Genomic DNA, 21,843 nt, shown 5'->3' on the forward strand with positions numbered 1-21,843 from the left:
CTATTTATATTAAACTGCCTTGGTGTTTGAATAGTGACTTGAATTAAATTAAATGTACTCTCTTTCTTCTCTCTTTGGGTTAATGATTCACCATTTTTCAGTTGGATGTGCAGACTCACACATTAACTACTACCTTCATCATTGGTAGGAGATAGGTCATTAACGTTATTGAACCAAAAGTCAAATCAAGAGTTTATGTTCAAAATGTACAATAACATACCATATTGTTTGAATGTCTGGCGGAAGGTCGTTCTCTAATGATTTCAATTATGTATCATTTAGACCTAATTTTAAAAGTGATTTATATATATTTACTTTTAGCCTCAAGTTTTTAGTAAATTGTGTTCGATCTTTATTTCATATGTAACGCCCTAGGTCCAGGATTCGGAATTCGGATCCCTGACATTTTTCTGCGACTTGGTAACATCATCCTTACATGTCCTAAAGACTTATTAAAGTGAAAGTCATCCCCACAGTAAAAAGAATTAAAAAGAGGCCCTGACACTTTGACGTGGAAGCATAATAGTGATAGTAAATGCAACATTGCCTTGTTTAATTAGAAAGCTATTCATATCGTGGAGCCAAGAGATGAAGTAACTATAAACCCAAAGACCTTAAAAAACCTATGGAAATCGAGCATTAAAAAAAAATGTAGATTTTTTATTTCGTCTCTCATTTATGATTGCATTAACACAGCTAACAAGCTTCAAAGAAGACTCCCTTGTACACATCTCAACCCATATTGGTTCATTCTATGTAAAGCTCACTCGGGAGGATATAAATCACATATTCATCTCATGTTCCACTTCCCGAAATCTATGGGTTCAAGTTTAGACCCTTGTAAATTGGCGAAATAACCATTAGAAGAATGTGGTCTCTCTCTGTATTGAACTTTGCCTCATCAAACAAAAGAATAGACAAGGCCCCATCATCTTCAACACTATAGCAGTTGTTCTTTGGTCTATTTGCCCGAAAAGAAATAATAGAATTTTCGAAGATCATGAAAAACGATCATTGAGCTTTGGGAAGACATTCGTGCTCTGATAACTCGACTAATAGATCATCTGCACTTATTTGTTAACTATGTCACTACAGCTTTATATCTTCATGCCATTGTCTAATTATATTGATTGTGGTGTCTCCTGTATTATTGGGACATCTCTAGCCCTCTTTTATGTTGATTTCATGCTTTTTGTATTAAAATTTTTATTATTATGAATGAAGTGAGAATGATGTAGAAGTGTTAAGGAGGTGTTTATCAAGCACAGATGCACGTGTTTGATCCAATCATTTCTCTTTAAAAAGCCAAAGACAAATTACATTGTTACGGCAAAAGAAAATTTATTAAATTGTTTTAAGACTCATTTAAAGTACTTTATTAAATTGCGTACTCCTTTGCGTACTCCTATACTAAGAATCAATTTAACATTTAATCGATTTATGGCTCGCCTAACTTTCCATAGCTATTGTCTTCTCACCTCATTAAGGTCAATAAATTTTCATTTAATATGATTGGTAAAGTAGTAAAAAAGAAATAAATTAAAACGTTTTATTTCTTTTTTGTTTGAAGTTGTTCAATTTTAATGCTTGTTTATTCAATAAATATTATATTTTATCAAAGTTTTTTAGATAAAATTATTAAAATATAATGATAAATTTAATGCAAGAATACATTTTGAAAAACTATAGTTGAACAAAGATAATAGTTCATAAAAAGTTTTTGAGAAAAAAAACAATAGACTAATGATTGAGCCTAAGTTTAAGATATATTCAAGATGTCAATTATATTTTTTTAATGAGAAATTAAATTGACCTAAATGAGAATTCATAGTCATGAAGTAATAACTATTTAATTGAAAACATTTTCTTGACAAATAATTGAATTGATTTTTTTTATGATTCAAGAATGTTATAGAAAACAAAAATGTTCATCATAACACAATAATAAAGTATTTATTTTATTTGATGGGTGAAATAAAATTCACATATATATATACACACAAGTACATGTCATATATGTTTAGAAGCTTAATACAATAATCGTAAAGTTCACGTTTATTGGACCAAAGAAGGTTACATGAGGATGAGGGATGACTTTTTAGTCAGTTTTTTATGGAGCTTTTATGACTCTTACCAAACATTTGTGTATAGGATAAGAAATAAGCAAGTAATTCAATTGACACCGAGCATTAAGTCGCTTCACCCTACATTTATCGATGAAAACATTTCTATGATCACATTTTTATTGAATCTCTAATTATCAAATTCTTTACTAAATAAACTTAGTTACTCGAGGTGATTGATCATGTTTTTCAATTTTTAGAAAAAATTATATTATATATATATTTTAAAAAAAGCATCTTAATCCTAACAAATTTATGTTTATTTTGGGTCAAAAGTTTATAGAAAATAAAAAGTTAGATGAAACTCCCTTGTAATTGAGGACAAAATAATGAAGGAAAATTGAGATCTCGATTTTGGCTAGATCACGTCTTGGACACATCCTAACTCCTAATCCCAAGGTAGGTAAAAGCACCTGGACTTCCTATAAAATTCTGCTAAAAAAATTAAAATAAGAAAATATTTTCAAATATAGCAAAATGAATCAAAATATATATTTATTAATATAATAAAATATTATTATTTATCAGTGAAATTGATAGTATTTGTCAACATGAGCTTAGCTTAATGATATCACTATATTTTTTAGAACAATAGGTCTCCGATTCAAATTCATTCTACCAAACTCTACCACACTAAATAAATGTAAAGAAAAAAAAAAAAAAAAAAGACTCCAATCAAGTTATATTCAAAAGTTAGGACTAATATATATATATATATCATTTTTAGGAGAGTCCATTTATATTTTGCATCTAATCAACGATTAGTGGCTGAAAAAAAAAAGCATAAATAGAAAATAAAAGAATATGCATAAATAAGTAGAGTATTTAATAAATGCATACATCCCATCTGGAAGGATTGAATTGTTGAGGGGAAGGATGTAGTTTTTGGTCCATGTTAAGCCCTTGAAGCAAAGCATGACTATCATGAAAGAATTTATTGAGGGATCGGGGAGCATATGCCTCCCCTCGCATTATCAGTTTTTGTATTTTAATATTAATTTTGAAATGTCAGATTATAATATATATTAAATAATACTCAATTTTAGATAAAATTTAGTTCTGACGTAGTGGTTGTGCCCCTGTAAAACCATGAGGTTATGTGTTAGAATTCCACTTACAACAATTATTTTTACGAAATAGTTTTTATTTCAAATATCAATAATTTTCTTCTCTAAAATGATTTTCTAAAATGAAGTTAATTTGATTTTTCTTTCTAAATTTCAATGACTTCCTAAATGTAAAATAATTTGATTTCATAAAAGGAATATAATTTTTTAAAAAGAGAAAAAAACCTGTCTAAGAGAAAACTTTATCTTGTATCAATTATTTTCTTTCCAAGTTTTATTCAAAATATCAATAATTTTCTTCTTCAAATGATTTTCTAAAATGAAGATAATTTGAATTTTCTTCCTAAATTTCAATGATTTCCCAAACGAAAGATAATTTAGTTTACTAAAATGAATAAAATTTGATAGTATAATTTTTTAAAAAGAGGAAAATAACATATCTAAGATATCTTATTTTCCGGCGCTAGTTTGTTATCTAACAAATATTTAGAAAAAAATGCAAAAAATTGGGTGGTACAAACTTTCACTCTCAACAATGTTCCATAAAAAGTACTATTCTTTTATTTTTTTGATGCAATTTTTAAATCTACATATTTACATTACAAAAAATAAAGTGAAAATTGTTGGATTTTTTTTTATTGCTAGTGAATGTTATTGGACAATCAGTTTAACGTAGATATATTTTTTTTACATTTTTTAAATGTGTTTATTATATTGTGTTTGGCACCCTATATAAAATTTATGGATCCGTCATTGATGACTATCCATCTCTTTGGTATAATTTAACCTAAAAACAATAAAAATATATAATAATACAAAGTTATTATAATTACTCAATATATATAGGGAAAATATTTTATTTATGATTTGTTATCTAAATCAATCTTTTCTAATAATTTAACCGTTTTCTTTAAATAAAATCCAATGATGGGATCTAGGAAATCTGGTAGTCCGATTTTCTAGAATTCTTTAGGTGAGGGATCAATATTTTTGGGTGTACGAGATTTGATCCCAAGAAAAAATGAATTTAATCAATGTTTTTTTTAAAAAAAATTTATTCGAAAACTAGCTTATGATAGATTTTGAGAAATTGTAATAATTTCTTATTATCTGAAGGTGAGAAACTTTGCTCAATATATAGTATAATTAATGAAATATTATTCCACTTATTTTTTATTTTATGAGATCATTGATTCAAATGTTGTAGTAATGAGAGGTAAAATAAGACACTAGTTTTAAAATAAATTAAAAAATATTTTCAATTCTATATTTAAAATTTGGCCACCGTTTTTCTAAATGGGTGTTGTGGGTGCTAATAATTTTCCCACACACAAATGACTTCCGAACTCAATTTTATTTTTCGCAGACCAATTTTTTAAAAATTGTTTACTTTATTTTGTTATCCAATCACATCGTAAAAAGATTGGTGGTGACTCCTATTTTCTTTTAAAACTAACTCTTTCCAGGACGTCGGCTTCTCCGCTTCGTCTCGGGCACGTGCTGACAGCTTGATGAGTACTCCGCTGGAGACATAAGGCTTTATCTCGAGAGTTTGGCTATTTCCTTTTTTATCTTGAATTATTTTATTCTAAATTTATTGTTCGTAGTTATTGTACATTTAATTATTACACACAATCACGAGCCTCCTACCCGGGCTTTACAAGATTAGAATTGAAAACGAAGCAGTAGTAGTGGGACGAGGTTATTGTGCATTTTTGCCTCCACATGATGCAACTTTAAGGAAACCATCACAAGTCAGTCCTGGATGTCGGAAATAATTCACTTTCAACTCGTGGAGTGGGATTCCTCTTAATTTAATCCATCCACCATAGCTTCGGAGATGAACTTCGGTTTTGCATGCAGAGAACTGGACCACTTTTCAAATTTAACAAAATACTTGCCAACGGTTAAACAGCCACTGTTGTGACAAAGTAGATTAGCTAAAACGATCTCTTTGAAGTTGACCAAAGCTTTTTGAAGATGGAAGGGCTTGAAACTGAACTCTTCCTCAGTTTGCTTTCTCAAGTTGTTCATGATTTTCTGTCAATCACCATGAAAATACTGTCTAACCATAACCACTCGTTTTCTAACTTCAGAGGAAGTTTGAGGCCTTTGGGATTTGTACCTGAAGAACAACTTGATGTGGAGCTATCGCTTATACTTCTTTTGGAGACTGCTTTTGCATAGGAACATCTAGGGGAGACAACAATTGGTGGGGAATAAAATGCTCGCGGCTTGCCCTGGGGAGTGAAAGAGGGTATTGTTCTAGCTTTGACTTCAACCTTCGGGGTGATCTGTGATAGAAAGGAGACCCAACCATTTTTTTCAATGCCTTATGGGACAAGAATATTGCATGCCTTTCTTCCAACATAATCAACCTTATAAACTTCAGTTGTGCAACCTCTGCTGTTTTTTGTTTTTCTGATCCATTAAGCAATGGTTCTTCATTTCTTGTTTTCAAGAAAAATTGATTTGAACTTGGCATTGCAATCAGAGTTTTGAGAGTGCTTCTGACCCACTCTAGAGAATCCGGAGTAACTTCTACTGAGAATGTCTAATGTGCACCTACTTCAGTTAGCCAGTACATTATCGACTGTGAATATTGTGGTATTTCATTGATTTTTTAGTATTTTTTTAGCTTGAATATTTTGTATTTTTCAGTCATTATATAACACTGTACACTCCTAAAGGCATTAAAAAATGCTCTCTCTTTTCTCTCTCTCCTAGAAGCCCATCCGTCGCAACAATAACTCCACCTGCCGGAAACAACAGTGAAGCAGCCATTGGTAGGGAAAAATGTGACGGCTATCTACAATTACTATCGAACAACTGATGACATCTACTCCTCTCCTCATGACACAACCCCATGCATTCGTTTTAAAAGGTACACACTCTTTCTCTAACTCAACTTATTCTCCCTTCCCTTACTCTTGCAGATGTAGATGCTGAGTCATCGAACTGGATTAACAACACTGCGTGTTCTGACTCATTACTACTTTGTGTTTCTCAAGTTGTTCCTTCAGCCACTTATCTTTTCATAATTATCATTGATTATTTTGGTTTACATTTATCACGTTGAAAAAGCAAGGATAACAAATTATTTATTCATTTAAGACAAATTGCATTGTTCTATCATCACCTATGTAAAAACCCAAATGAGGAGAAACACATCCACCTCATGGGACCAATGAGATGGTCTATTGTAACCTCTCCAAAATAAAAAAAAAAGGAGGATATTGGATATCAATAGAGTGGCTGACACAAACTTCGCACATCTACTATAAATGACTTTGGAGATTCTGCAATGAACAAAAACCCCTTTGGAAAAGGCTGGTTATAGCTAAACATAACCAAGCCTACATTGGAGAGATCCCCGTGAATGGAAAATATAGTAGCCTAAAAGCCCCATGGAGATCCATTATAAAAGGATTGGATTGGTTCCTTGCCCAAGTTAATTGGAAAGTCACCAATGGTGAAAATTGATCTCTCTTTCTGAAGACGTGCTTGGAACGAAAAAGTCATGTCTCCTTGTATAGACCAAGGCTGTTTTCCCTCTCAAAAATCTAAATGGGAACTGTGTTAAGGAAGCCTGTAACCAAAACACAATAGAATTGGACTTCCAGCCTTGAAAGGCTTTTCGAAACTTTGGACTTGTCAACAATGGAACAAATTAAAATCTCACCTCACAGCTCCTTGCAACAAAAGAGGCCTTGACACTCTGATGTGGAAGCATAATACTGATGGTACGTAAGTGCAGCATTGCCTCGATTAATTAGAAAGCTATTCATAATGTGGAGCCAAGAGATGAAATGACTATAAACCCAAAGACCTTGAAAAACTTGTGGAAATCGAGCATTCCAAAAAAAAATGTAGATTTTTTATTTGATCTCTCATTCATGATTGCATTAACACAACTAACAAGCTTCAAAGAAAAGACTCCCTTGTACACATCTCAACCCAAATTGGTGCATTATGTGTAAAGCTCACTCGAAGTATATAAATCACATATTCATCTCCTATTCTACTTCCTGAAATCTATGGGGTAAAGTTGAGACCCTTATGAACTGAAAAAATAACCATCAGAACATGGTCTCTCTCTATATTGAACTCTGCTCCATCAAACAAAAGAATAGAAAAGCCACCTATCATCTTCAACACTATAACGGCTATTCTTTTGTCTACTTGGCTGGAAAGAAATAATAAAGTTTTCAAAGACCATGGAAATCAATTACTGAGCTTTGGGAATACATTCGTGCCCTCACTAGATACCAAACTAGGTAGTAGATCATTCATCCTGTTTGTTAACTATGGCCGGAGCAGTATAGATTTAAGTCTTCCTGCGTTTGTTTCTTGTTTATTGTGATGTCTTTTGTATTGGGGTTGATCTCATGCTTCTTGCAGTGGATTTTTAGTAGATTTTTGTTATTATTAATGAACTAGGGATCATAATGAAAGTGTTTAAGAGGTGTCCACCTATTGAAGATGTCGTGATGCAATTGCCGACATAATCAGATCTCTTACAAAAACACAAATTACATTGCTACACTCAAACATAACTTATTAAATTGTTTTTCTTAAAAACTCATTTAAAGTACTTTATTAAATTGTGTACTTCTATGAAGAACAAATGTAGCATTTAATAGACTTATGGCTCCCCTAACTTTCCACACACATTGTCTTCTCACCTTAACCTCAATAAGGTGAATAAATTCTCATTTAATATGGTTGGTTAAGTAAAAATTTTTTTTAAAACGTTTTAGTTTTTTTTTGTTTGAAGTTGTTCAAATTTAATGGTTGTATATTCAATAAATATTATAATATTGTATCAAATTTTTTAGATAAAATTATTAAAAGACAACAATAATTTTAATGCAATAAAATACAACGTGTGAATACATTTTGAAAAATTATAGTAAAAAAAGATAATAGTTCATAAAAAAAATTCACAAAAAAATAATAGTAGATGGATAGTTGAGACTAAATTTAAAATATAATAATAATGTTAATGCAATAACATACAATATGTGAATACATCTTGAAAAATTAAAAAGATGCTAAAAGGATGACTCAGTGGGGATGTTGGGTGCACCTACGGACCCATATGTTATTCTTTTGAAAAAAAGATAGTCGGACCTAAATTTAAGATATATTAAAGTGTGAAATTAGATTTTTTTTTTTTCTTTATGACATTAAATTGACCTCAACGAGATTCATTGTGAAGCAGTAAGAACTATTTAATTGAAAACTTTTTTCTTGACATAATACTTGAATTGATTTTTTTAAACATTCAATTAAAATGTGATTCAAAGAATGTTATAGAAAAATAAAAATCTTTATCATAACAATAATTATAAAGTATTTATTTTATTCCATGGGTGAATTAAAATTCACACACACATACACACAAGTAAATGTCATATATATTTAGAAGTTTAGATACAATAATCATCACAAAGTTCACACTTGTTGGGCCAAAGAAGGTTACATGAGGGATGACTTTTTAGTCACTTTGATGGAGTTTTTATCACTCTTGCCAAACATTTGTCTATAGGATGAGAAATGGGCAAGTAATTTAATTTGCATTCAGGATTAAGTCGCTCTATCCTGCATTTATTCAACACGTATATTTATCCATAATATATATATTTTTTAAAAAAAGTTAAAAGCAATTTAATAACAATTTTATTTCGATAAGTTTGACTGTGAATGGTAATCATTTTGTTTTTAGTTTTTGGTTTTTGAAACTAAGTTTATAGGATACATTTTCCATCTCTGTCTGTTGTTTTGATTTACATACATGGATGTATATATATATATATATGTATATATAAACATTAAATAAAATAACTCTACTTTTTTTGTATTGGATATCTTGTTTTCAAATTCTCTACCAAATAAACTTAGTTATTATACGTGATTGATCACATTTTTCATTTCGTAAAAACATTTCTATTTATTTAAAATTAAACAAAAGCATGTTGAGGTTGACAAATTTATGTTTATTTTGTGTCAGAAGTTTATTGAAGATAAAAAGTTGGATGAAACTCACCTGTAATTGAGGACAAAATAATGAAGGAAAATTGAGATCTCCATTCTGGCAAGATCACGTCCCGGGCACATCCTAACTCCTAGTCCAAAGGGAGTAAAAACACCAGAATTTCTTCCAAAATTCTGTTTAAAAAAATGCAAGAAAATGTTTTCAAATATAACAAAATGAATCAAAATATTTATAAATATATAAAATGTCATTATTTATCGGTGATAGATGATAGACCCTAATAAAATACTATCATCTATCACATGTAGAAATTGATACTAATTGCTAAAATGAGTTTAGTTTAATTGACATTTGTATGCTCTTAAGAACAACAAGTTTTGGAAAATCAAATATGTCATCATCTATCACGAGGTTGGAAACTAAACATAAAAATTAAAATGTTATAGTTTGAGATCCAAAAAAACCAAAATAAATGTAAGCAAAACTATATTCAAAACTTAGGATTATATATATATATATATATCAATTTTGGGAGACATACTAAATTTAGTCCATTTATATTTTGCATCTAAAAGATTAGTTGTTGAATTAACAAATTAAAAACATAAAAAAAAAAAAAAAAGAATATGCATAAATAAGTAGAGGTATTTAATAAATGCATACATCCCATCTGGAAGGATTGAATTGTTGGGGGGAAGGATGTAGTTTTTGGTCCATGTTAAGCCCTCGAAACCAAGGTATGACTTTCCATCCCTTTGGTATTATTTTACCTAAAAACAATCAAAATATATAATACAAAGTTATTGCACTTACTCAATGTATATAGGGAAAATATTTTACCTTTTTTAGCTAGAAGGATATTATACAAACCGGCCTTTATAGAAGGGTACGGTTTGAGACTTAATCTGGGATGAAAGTGAAAAATATAGTCATAAACCAACCGTTAATTTCAACATCAACTGTTGCCTCACGAAAAGCAGCAAATACCATACTACTTAAGCGAAGCGTCTCATCTATAACCTGGATATTATACAAAAAGTATATAGATCAATTAATAGTTATAATTCAATAATATTACTAGATTTTGAAAATATATAATAGATAAGCATATTAGAGGATATATAAACACATCTCATCTAGGTCGACATCTCTCTATAGCATCCTCATCACACCTCAAAACCAAAAACGATATCATTGATCGATGGAAAGGTACAAAACAAACGAGAAAGAAACACAAATAGCTATATAAAAGATTACAAAACCTCTTTCTAGTTGAGCCATAGAGTAGCAATTCTAGTTACTATATTCAGATACTTGTTGGTGGTGTTTATTAAAATATTATTTGCTATTATATGACAATCATATTAGTTAAAACTAGTTGTTGAATTCAAGAGTCACTGCTATTACAAAAAAGGGCTTTCTTGACGCTTGTAGTTTTGAATACTTGACGATTTTTGAAAAAAGGTCAAGAAATAGGTTACTTTAAATAAAAAACGTCAAGATTTTTTATGAAAAAACGGAGGTAGGAAATTTTTTAACTTTCTTGACGTTTTTAAACGTCAAGTAATAAGTATTTTTTCTTGACGTTTTTAAAACGTCAAGAAGTTTATATTAATTCTTGACATTTTTAAAACGTCAAGAATTTTTATAAATTCGATATTCTTGACGGTTTTTAAACATCAAGTGATAAATATTTGTTTTTGATGTTTTAAAAACGTCAAGAAAATTTTAAATTCTTGACGTTTTAAAACATCAAGAATTTTTATGAAAATACGGAAGTGAGGTAATTTTCCAAACTTCTTGACGTTTTTTAAACGTCAAGTGAGATAATTTTCTTGACGTTTTAAAAATGTCAAGTTTATGAAATAAGTGGAAAAAAAATGGAAACACGCACGTGGATTGTAGCTAGACAAACCCTAGAAAAATGAAACGCTTCTTCACGCCTCTCATTCGAAGATAAAATCGTCGTCTGATATCCTTCATGCCTCTCCTTCAAAAACGAAACGCCACCTGATATTCTTCCCGCCTATCCTTCGAAAATGAAACTTCATTTACCGTGCTCCGTTTGTAATCGTCGTCGAGGAAGAACTTCATCTGTACTTCGTTCGAAATTGTCGTCTGAAAACAAAACGAGCTTCATCTGAACTCCGTTTGAAATTGTCGCCTAATCCATTCAAAAACGATGCTTCTTGATCACCGTGCTCCATTCACCGTGCGCCGCAGTCCATTCGTCGTGCTTCCTTGTACCACCGTCGTTTTAACTTTTGGAATTATGTTTAATGGTTCATCTCTCATTCTCTATTTTTTCTTTGTTTAGGGATGTTCGTTCCATTCCTTAAAGGTCAAGGTAATAAGGAGCAGCTACAAAAGGTTTAGTTTCTATTTTACTTGTATTTATTCTTTTGGAAAAATTCGATAGATTTCATGTACTTAGTTTCTTTGTAAAAATTTTATCTATGTTATTGTTATATATGAAAGTTCTTATTTATATGTGTACTAGTTTTGTGTTAAAATAGAATCACTGAATTATAGGAACAAGAATATAATTGATTACAATTTTTTTTTATAAAAAAAATCATAACATACTTGACGGTTTTAAAATGTCATAAACAAGTGCATCCTTGACGGTTTTCAATGTCATAAACAATCAATTTCTTGACGGTTATTAAATGTCATGAACACTTATAATCTTGATGGTTTTAAACTGTTACAAACACTCATACTCTTGACAGTTTTGAACTGTCATGGACATTTGTATACTTGACGTTTATAAAACGTCAACGTTCAATATTCTTGACGTTTTTATCAACCGTCAAGAACTTTGGCTTTCTTGACACTAGCTTTAACGATGGTTTTAAAACCGTCAAGAATAGTGATTCTTGACAGTTTAAAAACGTCGAGAGAGCCTGTTTTTGTAGTAGTGCACGTAAATACAATTTTTTTTTTGAATGGCCGTTTTCACAAAGAACATTTATGATTAATGACCTGTCTTCTTGTAAACTTTTAAAGTATTCTAACTTTTTTACTTATTGTGTTAGGAATGACCATCTCTATGACGTTTTGTGATGAGGACAGATGTTTAATCATAAAGGGATATCAACAACCGTCAAAGAAAACTCAACAATTAATCACGTAAAACTTTAACACGAATTCTTTTAGGTTAAGAATCTTAAAAATGTTATGAAATCAAAATTGATTACCAATCAAACTTAATGTTCAAATTAAAATAAAAATAAAAGGAAATGAATTAAAATAAAAATACCTGAGAAAGAAATTTCATTTGTTTAATCTCTGATAGACTTACACCCTTTTGTGTTGAGGCTCTTCTGATGATGATATCTTCTTGTTCTTCCTAAAACCAATTCTTAAACTTAACAACAAAATAATAATTTTTTTTTTCATAATAATAAAATTAATAAAAAATACTAGATTACTATGTTATCCATGATCATATGTTCCTAGTATTAAATTTTTGGTCGTTTTATCGACGTGTCAATATTCTTATATTTCAATGAGTTTGACATCGACTTCAAATGTAAATCAATATTTTCATTATATACATATATATATTTAAATATAGAAGGTAAGAAAATAAACAATAACATGTTACTTATGTTAAATATAATATAAATAATAATAAACATGCTTACTACTCTCGTTAAATAATAAATATCCTAATAATATATTTATTTACTAATATAATTTGAATTTTTTTTTTATTTTGTCTGTTATAAATTTCTAAGAAATGTCCATCAACACAAATATTTTAACCAAACTTTTTCATTTATATTTTTACAAAAGCAACGTTTCCATCTTTTTGTCGATATTGATATTTTTTTCAAACAACCAATACCAATTAAATATGCTTTTTTTTCCAAAAAAAAAAACACCAAAAACGAGAATCAATAGATACACACTAGGATATCTCAACTATATTATTGGTACATTCATATAACATCTCTTTATTATGAATCTCGAAATCGAAATAGCATACCCTAAAATGTCTATATGAATTTGTAGTCTAAACCTTGATCATGTATATCTTCTTAATTAAGTTTCATTTATCTCATATACATTATTATGCAATTAAAACATGAGTTGGGAAATTAAAGAAGAGTCTAACCTTGGCCTTCTGGAATATATGTGGATTATCCGTAAGAAACAAAACTGCCCACATTGTAGTGAAGGCTGTAGTCTCTTGGCCTCCAAATAGCATACCAAAAATGATCTCTGTAATGGTCTCATCATCAAATCCTTCACCATCTTCATCTCTCACTTCCATCAACAAATCCATCATATCTTTTGCTTCCCAATTTTCCCCTTTGCTTTTCTTCACCATTCTCTTCTCATCCAAATATGATTGAAGTATTTCATTCAATCTTTTTCCAGCCTACATATAATTTATACATTTCTTTTCGTTGTATCATACGATATAGTGATTATTGTAGAGTAGATTAATTGAAAATATATTTCACATATATGATAAAAGTTATCGACACTTCGTCACATTTGTATTAGAAATTATTTTTGTTCTTACCATGAGTGCTTTATGGAAGGGTAAGCCAGGAAAGTTGAGTGGCAGAGTGAAGAACGCAAGTGCAATATTCTCATTCAAAGTCTCCATTTCTCTTATAGAAGTGCTTTTTATTGGAGTTGAACCCATAAAAATGTTCCAAATAATTTTGAAGGTAAGATGCTTTATCGTTGTTAATAACTCCAATGGCTTCTCCATGCTTGACCATTCCTCCAACCCACTAATTACAGTGTGTTCAATATGATCAATGTACATCTCGAGCGCCGCGTGGCCGCTGATCGGTGCTGTTGTCAGCCGTCGGAGCTTCCGATGCTCCTCCTTCGAGACTTGAAGCAGTGATTTTTTACCAAATACGGTTGTCATGGTTTTGGGATAACCAAGAATGAACTTGGTTTCATCAGTTAATACTTGACGACATATTTCAGGTTTGCAGACGATTACAGTTGGTTTTCCAAATATGTGAGTCTTGTACATATCAAGTTTCCCATATCTAATCAAAGAAGAAGAAAAGGAAAAATAAAATAATTAGTAACTTGGGTTATGTAACTACTTGAAAGCACGTGAAGTCTCGTAGTTTTATTTTAGAAGAACTTAATTAAAACATACCATAAGTTTAACATCAAATTAATATTCTATAGTTTTACTTTATAGCGTAAAAGTTTTTATTTCAGTACGCATTTTCATAATAAAAAAAAAGTTAATAATATGGTACAAACTAAAAGATTATGATGGTCATTTGGTAATATTTTAGCCTAATGTCGTAACAATTTTTTATTTTATGTTTTCACATATCTACCATATATATATATAGTAACTATAACAAATTTGATAAAAACTTTTTTGTCGATATAAGAACATAAAGATATTTTCACTTGTGTTAGAGTGTTTGAAAATTATATTTTAAATAAGAGAATGAGAAAAACGTATAGAAAATTTATTGTAATTAAAAGACAAAACTTCTAAAAATATTAGAATTTATTTGTGAATAGACATTAATACATTTTTGTCCATGTCTAAATGTTTCTAAAAGGTTGAAAGTTCAATTATGCATCAATTTGGGTATGAGTTGTTTTTCAATTTATTTGTTTTGCACATGTTTTCAAAATCAAAATCATGTTGGAAAACTAAAGATCACTTAAAAAAAAACAATTAGTGGGGGATTTGGCTGGTAGAATTATATGACAAACAATATCTTTGAGAAAGATGAAACTATCATGACAATAAGAGATATAGAAGAAAACATTAACAAAATTTTAAAATCTCCAAAATCAAATAATACAGTTGCCAAAGGGTTGACTAACTACTACAATTTTCTTTTCTTTTGACGTATTTATAGTGAGTTCCACGATCTCTTCTAATGAATATTCTCTCACATAATTGTTTTATTTTTAAAAAATTAAACTTATATTTACTGAGTTGAATTTTAGTTTTTAAATTTTGACTTTAACTTACATTTTAAAAAAGTGCTAAGATCGAAGGCTCGATGAGTGTATCTAAACATTTCAACTAGGTTGACAATTGACACGCCTCCTAAAGCTTCCACATCATACCTCGGTCCAAAAATGCATTGATATAAGAAAAATGTTGACACCAAGACATCTCAAATTTCGACTTAACTTTTAGCTACAAGTGTAAACAAGTTGGATTGGGTTGTAGGACATGTCCAACTCAATCCATATTTTTGAGTTGGTTGGGTTGACAACCCGAATATATAGTATTTCCAACTCAATCAAATGCAATCCAACCCAATGGTTGTGTTATTCGGTTGTATTGTTTTTTTTATTTCATTTCTAATGTTTGTTAAATTTAAAATTGATGTACCTATCATATCGATAAATCTAAAGATCTAAAAATCCATAGCTTCAATGAACACTGAGAAGGGGAAGTCGAGAAGAAAGGGGAAATAAGATAATCATGCTCGTCCGATTATTCGAGTTATTCAAACTAATAAATTTTGTTGTTTTATTATCAATTACCTTTAAAAATTAAGTGAATTCAAGTGTTTAATAATTAATAGAATAATGGTGAGAAAATACAAGGAAAGCACATACATTTCAAAATTTGAAAACTAGAAAACAAAATATTGTTAACTTTACATGTTTAAGAAAAGCAGGTTTTCCAAGTTGATAATTGTTTCTATCAACTCAACCTGAATGATATTTATAGGTTAATTTAGTGACCATAATAGTCAACTTAATGCTGAGCTAAATACCCAAAGTGTTTTGTAGTAGTAAGTGAGAAGATTTTTTTATATATATAATTTTGAGGACCTTATAATAATTTTTTTAACAAAGTAGAACAAGATCGATGGATGCATCGAGAAATCTCAACTAAATTAACACTTGCGTATGTAGCAAACTCATCATACATACTTGATGTCATGCTAAACTATAATATATACACACATGAATTTGTGAATTTAAAGAAGAGAACTAATTTAAAAGTAAGTTTTCAAATAAATTAGAGTGGGAAACTTATTTGAAAATCATTATTTGTCTCTCAATACATGTGTAGAATGGATGGCTGGATGCAAAAGAGTGAGGACATATATACCTTCTTGAGAAGTCACCAATGAAACCGTCTGGTGAACCAAAAGTGAAATATTTGAGAAAGGATAGAGTAGAACCAATAAGTGGCCAAGATAGATCACCAGGAGGAAGTTCATCCCATTTCTTCCCTAATTTCAATGCATAATACAAATTATTCAATCTCTTCAAAACCCCAAACCCTAAAACAAAACCCACACAAGGAACAATCAACAACAGCCAATTTATCATCAACTCCATTATTTTGATATTTCTCTCCACTTCAACACACCTTTGCTTTTTATATCAACATATTTTTTTGGCTTCTTCACAATTCTAATTTTTTATTGCTCATCTCTCTGATTATATCTTCTTAAGTATATTGTACTTAAGTAATAATCCTTGGTGTTGAATCTCTCATTCCTACTTCCCAAAAAAAAATATCCAATAAATTTCTATTTTTTTTTGGTAAAAAATACCTCTAAACTTCTAAAAGTTTTAAGAATATTTTTAAAATTAAAATAATTGTAAAAAAAAATACCTCTTAACTATTGAAAAGTTTCAAATATATATATAATTAAAGTTGATTTTTTTTTTAAAAAAAAATACTCTCAAAATTAGTATATGAAATGAAATCGTTAATATCTTACTGCGAAACTAACTCTATATTAAAAATATATCTATCGCTAGTATAGTGATACATTTATTTGAAGTCTTTTTTTGTTTGAAAAGAATCAATTTGAAAATAAACTATATTGACCTTCAGTATTTGGTCCTTAACGATTTTGTTTTAAGATTTTTTTTTCATTTTTTGAAAATTAAGCCTATTGACGCTACTTCTCTACCTCCAATCTTTTTATTTGTTATCTACTTTTAAGTGAAGATGGTCTTAGTCTCCCTCTAAGAAAGACACTCCCTCTCTGAAAAACTTGAGCCCTCTAAGAAAGACACTTCCTCTCTGAAGAACTTGAGCTCCCCTAAAGTAATTTGTGAAACTCTCCGTCACAGTATTGTATATATTATCTTTCTGTTGAACAAAATCTCATTTGTTTGAATGACTTGCGCTTCCAATAAGTTTAGAGAATTTCTTCTAAATGTGTAATGCCCTGAGTTTAGGAGAGGGACATGAATGAACCGTTATCACATCTGAATGAGAGGAATCTTGAGGACACGAAATGAGGACATGAAAGTAATGTTAAGAAAGACTTAAAAGAATTAAAAGTTACTACCTATACCAATAAAGTACACCTTCCTTTTCGGTAGCTCGATCATAGGAACTCTAAAGTTTGGCGTGCTTAACTTAGAGCAATTCTATGTTGGGTGACCTCTTGGAAATTTTCCTAAGATGCATGTGAGTGAGGACAAAGCATATTGAAAGGACTCGTATTGGTTTGTGGGGATGACTTTCGCTCTAATAAGCCTTTAGAACATGTAAGGATGATGTTGTCAGGTCGCAGGGGATATAGGGGAATGTTGGAAATCTGAAATTCGAGTCATGGGCATGAGGCGTTACACAATGAATCACAAATGCATAGAGTAGTAAGATCAATGGAGAATGTCTCCAATACATGTAATGTTTCCTTCTTCTAAACACAAGCCTAAACATAACTATATCTATTAGCATTTATATATATGTCGACCATCCCTTTTTTTTTAAAAAAAAAAAAAGCAATGCAATGACATTTACGAATTTTGAAGCCATAAAACAAATATTGTCAATCTAATAAAACTTAACAAATTCAAATAAATTTATACTATACTAACGATAGATACATTTTTAATTTAGAGTTAGTTTTGCAATGCGATACAGGTTCAGTTCATAAACTAATTACGAGAGTAATCTTTTAACTTTTTTTTTTTTTAAGTTCAAGGGTATTTTTTTATACAAAACTTTCACAGTTTCCATATAAAACTAACCGCAATGGTAGTTTTGACCTACTTTTTAAAGTTTCAGAGTATTTTTTGAAACTTTGAAAAGTTTAAGGATATTTTTAATATAAAATGTAAAGTTGAGGAATATTTTGTATATTTAGCGTTGTTTTTATTTAAGAAAAAACTAGCCAATCAATTCCTTTTTTCCTTTAGGTCAACTATAACATTTATATTAGAAAATTTATAACATTTATTTAGAAATGTGAACAAAGTACCATACTTATTGGTCGAGTAGATAAGGTGAAAATAAGTGATATAATCAATAATATCTTTTAGCTATGCCTAAAGTAATTAACTGTGAAAATAACTAAGAAAATAGAAAGAACAAATGACACATTAGACTTTGTTAACCCAGTTCAGTGAATATCACCTACGTCTGGAGAGCTTCTTAGCTCAGATAAGCTGAAATATTATTAAGATTCAAATGAGTAAGCAACAATACTATTAAGTTATAACAAAAACATAATCAAAGATAGACTCTCCTGAATTTGTATTTGATTCTTGTTAAAGATAAACTCAGACTCCACTTGAATTTATTAACCATAGTTCAACTATTTCAGTCTTATTTCATATTTCTAATCAATATGTGCAATAATGTAAAAACCACTTACAGAACTTTAGTAATACATCATCTTAAAGAAGGCAACTTAACTTCCTTCACAAATAATAATTTTTCAAGAGAACTTCTCTGAAGTCAATTTTTTGACTATTTAAAGATCATGATAATCTCCTGTAACTTCTTTATGCAAAGATATAGATAAATGATTCATATTATGAAGGAAAATGTTTTATCTTTAAATAACATTTCCATCTTTAAATAATATCTTTTAGTTAAATAACCACGTTAATGATAATAAAAAGAAATTATTATTTCTCTTTTACAAAAATCCCTAACATAAGGTTTAGATCAATTATATAAAATACATATACATATACATTCACTGGTATGAGATCATTTAGGTAGTACCAATGACGTAAATGTCTCAACCATGTTTGAGCCAAGACATTGTAAAAAATTTATTTTTATTCCTGAATTAAATTTATATATATATATACGCTTTGTACCTTATCATTGATAAATGAATCATTTTTTATACTGGGGCATGGTAAGGGTGCTAAAAAGGGGTGTCGATACTAATTGAGATGTATGGTATATCTATTGATTTTTTTGACTTTGTGTATGGTTAGATTATTTGATAAATATGAAATTAGTTTTATTTTTATTTAAACAAAGAAAAATATGTCTTCCCTATATTTAGGATCACTTATAAATAAGGAGTTAAAATATTTTCATTAAATATCTCCTTTAAACAAAAAGATAAAAGATATTCCTCATATTTAAGAATATTTTATGCTAAAGAAGTTCTTATTTATTGGTTTATTAAAAAGCAGAAGTTATGAATGTAAAATTCGTTCTTCATAGCTACAGTTCACAAGTTTATTTTTTGGTGAAGAATCTGTACGAAGGTAAATCTGTTACCTTACAGATAATTGAAGATCATCAAGAGATTTGACAGAGTATCAATTGATAAGAAATATAAATGAAGACTGAGATAATTGTACTATGGTTAATGAATTCAGGGGAGCCTGAATTTGTCTTCAAGGAGATTAAAGCTTACCGTCAGGGGAGCCTAAGTTTATACGGTTAAGTTATGGTGATAACTTGTTAATGTAATTTTATGGTTAAGTTACAAATTTTTTAATCTCAATAATATTTCTTATCTGAGCAAAGAAGCTCCCCAGATGTAGGTCGTATTTGTCGAATTGGGTTATCGAAGTCTTCTATATTATTTGTTCGTTTTGTTATGTTAGCTATTCTTGAAGTTAATAACATTAGTCATAGTTGGAGGATATTATTTATTATTTCACCTATTTTTCATGTATATTTTTATAAAAAAAAATTATATTATCAAACATCTATTAAACACGAAATTGGAGGTCAACAAATTTATTAAATATAGAATAGTTTATAAGTTTTAGGTGCACATGGAATTAAATTGTATATATAATTGTGTTTTGTGTTTGATCACTCATCCTATCATTGCATTACTAAATTAAAGGTCATCGTGTTTTTAAAATGAGAGAAAGGCTAATCAGCGATATATTTTTTTTTGTTGGTAATGAACACGTTAGAATTTCTAGGATATGTATTCAAATTTTAAGTTTTAAATAGATTTTTTTATAAAAAGTAAACAGAAAAAAAATAGTTGAGAAATCACCCAATGCAAAATTCATCTCGAAAACATGGTGGTAGCTAAAATTACACATTCATACTTTCAATAACAACAATTTAACCCCTAAAGTTTTAAAAGTGTTAAAATTGGATCTTCTAACTTTGAATTAATCGTAAAAGTCAGATCCAACAATGATAAAACTTGAACTCTCAAACTTGTATATATCATATCAATACAATTATGTAAGTTTTGACGTTTGTAATTTTAAAATTTAGATGAGTTTAAGAACATGTAACTTTAATTAAACACCATAGTTTAGAGATGTTTTTGGAATTTGTCCTATTATTTATTATTTATCATCTGTTGTAACCCCTAAAACAAAACCCACACAAACGAACAATCAACAACAACCAACTTATTATCAATTGAAACACACTTTTGCTTTCTATAATACTAACTCAATACAATTTTGGGATTTATTTTTAAATCAATTTTAAACATTCCTTTTATATATTGCGGATCACGAATGTTATTTGATGTGATTGTTATTTTTAAATCTTTATATATATATATATATATATATATATATATATATATATATATATATTTCTCCACTTGAAACACACCTTTGCTTTTTATAATACTAACTCAATACAAATTTTCTGTTGTTCAATTCACATGTATTATATATAATTGTCCTTGGTGTTGAATATATGTAGATTAGCGATAAGCTTATTATTCTTCTTATTATTATTATTATTATTATTATCATCATCATCATCATTCATAAGAAAAGGCTAATTGACAACTTTTTAAGTTAATTTTATGAATGGTTTCAAAAGTATCCTTCGGAATTATTTTTAAATCATTTTTAAAGATGACTTTTATATATTGCGAATCACGAATACTATTTGATGCGATGGGTTGGAATGAAAATTGGTTTAATTGATTTTAAATTCTTTGAGGTCGAGATTTGAGACAATCTTAAATTATATTTCTTTATTTTTGTTTGGGATGAGAATGATGATCTTCAATTAATGTGTTTAAATTTTATGTTTTAATAGTAGCTAAAAGAGAGAGTTTGGTACATCAATCGCCCATATTGAACTTTCCATATAAATTGAATGTTTGCATGATCTTAATTAACCTAAGCTCCTCTTGAAAAAAAAAAAGGTCTAGTTGTTTAAGTTATTTTTAAAAAGACAAATAAAACATTATACACGTAACTATTATTCTTAAAATTGTCACTCATTACGGATAAGTTTGAGGAAGGAAAGGAATATGGAAAAAGGGTTATTTAATCCTTTCCTCGTTACTTATAGCATCTCTTTATCATGTACGTCTTGAAATCAAAATAGCATACCTTAAAATGTTGATATCTATAGTCTAAACCTTGATCATATATATTTTAATTTACGTTTCATTTATATCCTATGTACATCACAATTTTAACATGAGTTAGGAAATTAAAGAAGAGTCTAACCTTGGCC

General features: G+C 29.2%; 1 protein-coding gene across 1 annotated transcript; it reads right to left on the reverse strand.

Annotated features, from left to right (window-relative positions):
- Nucleotides 1-8,588: 8,588 nt before the first annotated feature.
- On the reverse strand, nt 8,589-16,508 carry LOC105434775 (beta-amyrin 11-oxidase-like). Its single transcript, XM_031882796.1, has 8 exons — nt 16,276-16,508; nt 13,726-14,212; nt 13,312-13,578; nt 11,199-11,306; nt 10,130-10,208; nt 9,852-9,958; nt 9,240-9,361; nt 8,589-8,794 (listed from the first exon to the last, which is right to left on the reverse strand). Exons 1-8 carry the CDS (start codon nt 16,506-16,508, stop codon nt 8,695-8,697), a joined length of 1,503 nt encoding a protein of 500 aa, XP_031738656.1. The 3' UTR covers nt 8,589-8,694.
- Nucleotides 16,509-21,843: the final 5,335 nt, after the last annotated feature.

Source organism: Cucumis sativus, chromosome 3 (assembly GCF_000004075.3).
Source record: "Cucumis sativus cultivar 9930 chromosome 3, Cucumber_9930_V3, whole genome shotgun sequence".
Taxonomy (NCBI): domain Eukaryota; kingdom Viridiplantae; phylum Streptophyta; class Magnoliopsida; order Cucurbitales; family Cucurbitaceae; genus Cucumis; species Cucumis sativus.

What these genes read in the sequence shown, in the direction of transcription:
- LOC105434775 (XM_031882796.1), bottom strand. Translation starts at nt 16,508, where the DNA reads ATGGAGTTGATGATAAATTGGCTGTTGTTGATTGTTCCTTGTGTGGGT. An exon ending in ATTGGTGACTTCTCAAGAAG is followed by an intron (nt 14,213 to 16,275) that starts GTATATATGTCC and finishes TTCTTTGATTAG; the next exon opens with ATATGGGAAACTTGATATGT. An exon ending in ATATATTCCAGAAGGCCAAG is followed by an intron (nt 11,307 to 13,311) that starts GTTAGACTCTTC and finishes TTTTGTTTTCAG; the next exon opens with ACGACAATTTCGAACGAAGT.